This window comes from Triticum aestivum, chromosome 3D, assembly GCF_018294505.1.
Source record: "Triticum aestivum cultivar Chinese Spring chromosome 3D, IWGSC CS RefSeq v2.1, whole genome shotgun sequence".
NCBI classification, from domain to species: Eukaryota; Viridiplantae; Streptophyta; class Magnoliopsida; order Poales; family Poaceae; genus Triticum; species Triticum aestivum.
In genome coordinates, this window is record NC_057802.1 from 15,232,974 (window position 1) to 15,236,337 (window position 3,364).

Below are 3,364 nucleotides of genomic sequence, written 5' to 3' on the forward strand. Positions count from 1 at the left end.
ATTTTTATTTTCCCTCTTTTGATTTTTATTTCATTGTTCATTTTTTATTTTATCAATTTGTCTTTCTTTCAAAAATCAACATTCCTTAAATCAGTGAAGTTTTTAAAAAAATCATGAACTTGTACTAATTGTTCAGCATCTAATAAAATTTATTAAATTGAAGAACACTCTATAATAAATCCCTGAATTTTTTAATTCGTGAACATTTTCCAACTCACGAACGATTTTAATCCGTGTGCATTATTTTTTTAACTCATGAACATTTTCTTTACAATAAAGAAGTTCTTTTAATCTGTGAACGCAGCAGGGAGGGATCGATCGACTTTATTTTTCCTATCGAACAGTACAGCTATTTTTCGTCCGCGAAGAGAGCGCTATTCGCGCGGCCCATGTGCGCGACCTGGCAACTATCCTGCGCTACATGCGAAGAATAGGCTGGCCGTTTTCTAAGGCGCCGAGACGCGAGGGGAAGGCAAGAGGCAGAGGGGATTTCGGTTGCGATGGCCTCCTCCTCGCCGTCGCCGTCGCCGCCGGCGCAGGCGCGCGGCGGCCGCAACCCGCTGGAGGAGTGGAGCGGGCGCGTAAGGGCGCTGGAGGCGGGTTTCCGCGCGTGGATGGCGAAGCAGCCCATCCACGTCGAGGCGGCGGTGACCACGGCGGCGGGGGCGGTCCAGGGCGGGGCGCTCGGGGGCCTCATGGGCTCCATCACCGCCGACGGGGGAGCGCCGTGGGTGCCGCCGCTCCCTCCCAACGCCAACCCGCAGGCCATGGCGTCCTTCAAGCAGGCGCAGGTTGCCAACCCTATATACATACGCCATCCTCCTCTGTTTATTCTATCTTATTTCCTGTTGATGAATTGTTCATGATAACCGATAACGATTATGTGTATAATTGGAACATGTTTTCTCATAATTTGTTTGTAATATTGGCTTGTGACCCGTCACTTTTGATTCCTGATCTATAGTCAACAACATAGGTTAAGGCCTGCATTTTCACCTTGATGACAGAGCAAACGTTGGCCTGATAGATATATCTCACGAATCCTAAGTTTTGAACTTTCACATGGTGGTCATCAGCCTGCTTTCTTGCCTCGCAGGCTTTAGCTGCTGGACCGTTGGTGCAAGCGCGCAACTTTGCAGTTATGTCTGGTACAAACGCAGGCATATCATGTGTTATGAGAAGGATACGCGGAGTAGATGACATCCAGGGCAGGTGAGGCCTAGGTATTTCATTTTTATTTGACAGATTTCAAGGATGCAATCATCCAAAGGATGGTCCTTATTGCACAGCTTCAGGTTTCTGGTTGTTAATTCTTTAATTCCAATTAAGAAATCGATACTTGTCACTTTATGCATAACAGACATCGTATTTGTATTTTTTATAGCATGACAGCCGCTTTTGGTTCTGGTGTTCTGTTCTCTCTAGTGAGTGGAATGGGAACTCCTAATCCGGTCGCAAATGCCATTACATCTGGTGTTGGTTTTGCGGTATTTCAGGGTGGCTTTTTCATGGTAATGATCTAATCATCTTTGTTGGTTATTACTAGAATTTGGATTCATTTTTATGTGCAGTCCATCTTGCCGCTAAATTTTCAATGTCGATGAAAGGTCAATTTGCTGTTCTGTTGCCTGCTTATGATCTTTTGTGGTTTGGATGGGTACATTAATAATTGAGTAAACGGATAATGTTTTGCCTTGCATGTGGAGATGACAGTTGCTTCTGTACATTAGACGACTCATGACCAACTTTAAACTAGATACAGCATGTGCTTCACCAGAGCATTATGAACCGGCATTTACCTTTTAAAATTCATAATTAATTTTATTTTGATGGTACTGCCTGCATGAAAATGTTGGGCATATCAAAAATATTCTGATGGCGAGTTTGCTTGAGCTCTTCCATGCCTCCTTTTTTCCTTTCAGTATTATAAACCTCACTGAATTATCTCTAGAACATGGCCAGCAAGTAGGAAAAGCCTGGAGCCTGGGGCCTTGCAGGCCTTAGGTCTCCAGAAAACAGAAGAGAAGAACCTCGGGCATGGAAGAGCAACTTTTTGTTTCATGGCAGCTGGATGGAATTTTTTTAAGAAAAAATTGCTTGACTTTTGCTAAATTGTGAGTGTAAACACATGCACATATTATGCTGATGCCATTATGTTGAAATCAAAGGGATGCTTCTCCTTTTTTTTCCCAAATCTTCTTTGCTTTGATGAAATTACTACGTATTTGGTTGCCTTGTCATCAACCCACAACTAGCTGATATATGATTGTCGGTCTGGTATTCATATTATGTAATAAATAATTCTGCTTATGGGTATGTAGATTGGGCAGAGGTTCTCAAAGCCACAGGGTGTGAGTGAACATAACTACTATGCCAGGACAAGTAGCATGTTACAAAATCTGGGCCTCGAGAAATATGAGAAGAATTTCAGGAAGGGTCTCCTTACTGATCATACCTTGCCCCTCCTTACTGACAGGTAAGTTTATCTGGGTCCAGTTTGTGTTCGGTAATACCCTTTTAGTTATGCATGTAAGATGTATTCATGATACTCTACTTCATGTTGCCTTATTAGTGCTTTGAAAGATGTGAAGATCCCCCCTGGCCCCAGATTGATCATACTTGACCAAATTAAAAGGTTTGGGATCATTCCACAAGAATTTCATGGTTCTAGATCTATTTTTGCTTACTTGAATTTATCTATTTGATCTATATCTTTTTGTATTTCACAGGGATCCTTGGCTGGCGAAAGCACAGTGAAAACTTGCCGCTATCTGCTGGTGCTTCTTTTTTAGTTTTATACAGATAGTATCATCCGGAGCTATGTCCATCTCTGTTTTGATGATAACCTGTCTGGGCACCGCCACTTAATCTGAAGGCGGAAGTAGTTTTTGTTTCTCTAGTTATTATTAGACTCTGCGTTTTGCAATTCCTTATTTGATTTCTGGTAATAATTTTTTCGCTGATAACTGATTTCTGGTAATAATTAGTTGCCTGCATCTTTGAGTTCCAACCCAGTCATTCTACTCTGTAACTCAAATAGCAATGTGTGATTTGTTGAATTTTGTAATAGATCACAGTTTTTTTTGGTAAAAACCTGCAATCAAGAATGAAATTTCTGTGGAGGTGAATCTGTGAGCATTCGCTCCGGCAGCAGCGGTCAAACAGACTCTGTCACCGCCGTGCACTCCGACCCGCCGTGGGAGGCTCATAGATTTATGACACATTTCATAGCCAAAGTCCAAGAATAGCAGCAAAGCCCTCATCCCTGAAGCTGTTGTTGTTGGTAGCGTTCTGAGCAGCCGGGGTCTTTGGTAATGGAAAGGAGCCGGGGTCTTTGGCACTTTCTCTCTAGAAGAAAGAAAGA

At 42.7% G+C, this 3,364-nt stretch overlaps 1 protein-coding gene across 1 annotated transcript; it reads left to right on the forward strand.

Annotated features, from left to right (window-relative positions):
* The first annotated feature begins 426 nt into the window (after nt 1-426).
* On the forward strand, nt 427-2,996 carry LOC123073794 (chloroplastic import inner membrane translocase subunit HP30-2). The gene is made up of 6 exons (XM_044496829.1): nt 427-791; nt 1,097-1,212; nt 1,385-1,511; nt 2,322-2,476; nt 2,573-2,635; nt 2,730-2,996. The coding sequence occupies exons 1-6, from the start codon at nt 501-503 to the stop codon at nt 2,755-2,757; spliced, it is 780 nt and encodes a 259-aa protein (XP_044352764.1). The 5' UTR covers nt 427-500; the 3' UTR covers nt 2,758-2,996.
* The last annotated feature ends 368 nt before the right edge of the window (nt 2,997-3,364 follow it).

What these genes read in the sequence shown, in the direction of transcription:
- LOC123073794 (XM_044496829.1), top strand. Translation starts at nt 501, where the DNA reads ATGGCCTCCTCCTCGCCGTCGCCGTCGCCGCCGGCGCAGGCGCGCGGC. An exon ending in CGTCCTTCAAGCAGGCGCAG is followed by an intron (nt 792 to 1,096) that starts GTTGCCAACCCT and finishes CTTGCCTCGCAG; the next exon opens with GCTTTAGCTGCTGGACCGTT. An exon ending in TTCAGGGTGGCTTTTTCATG is followed by an intron (nt 1,512 to 2,321) that starts GTAATGATCTAA and finishes ATGGGTATGTAG; the next exon opens with ATTGGGCAGAGGTTCTCAAA.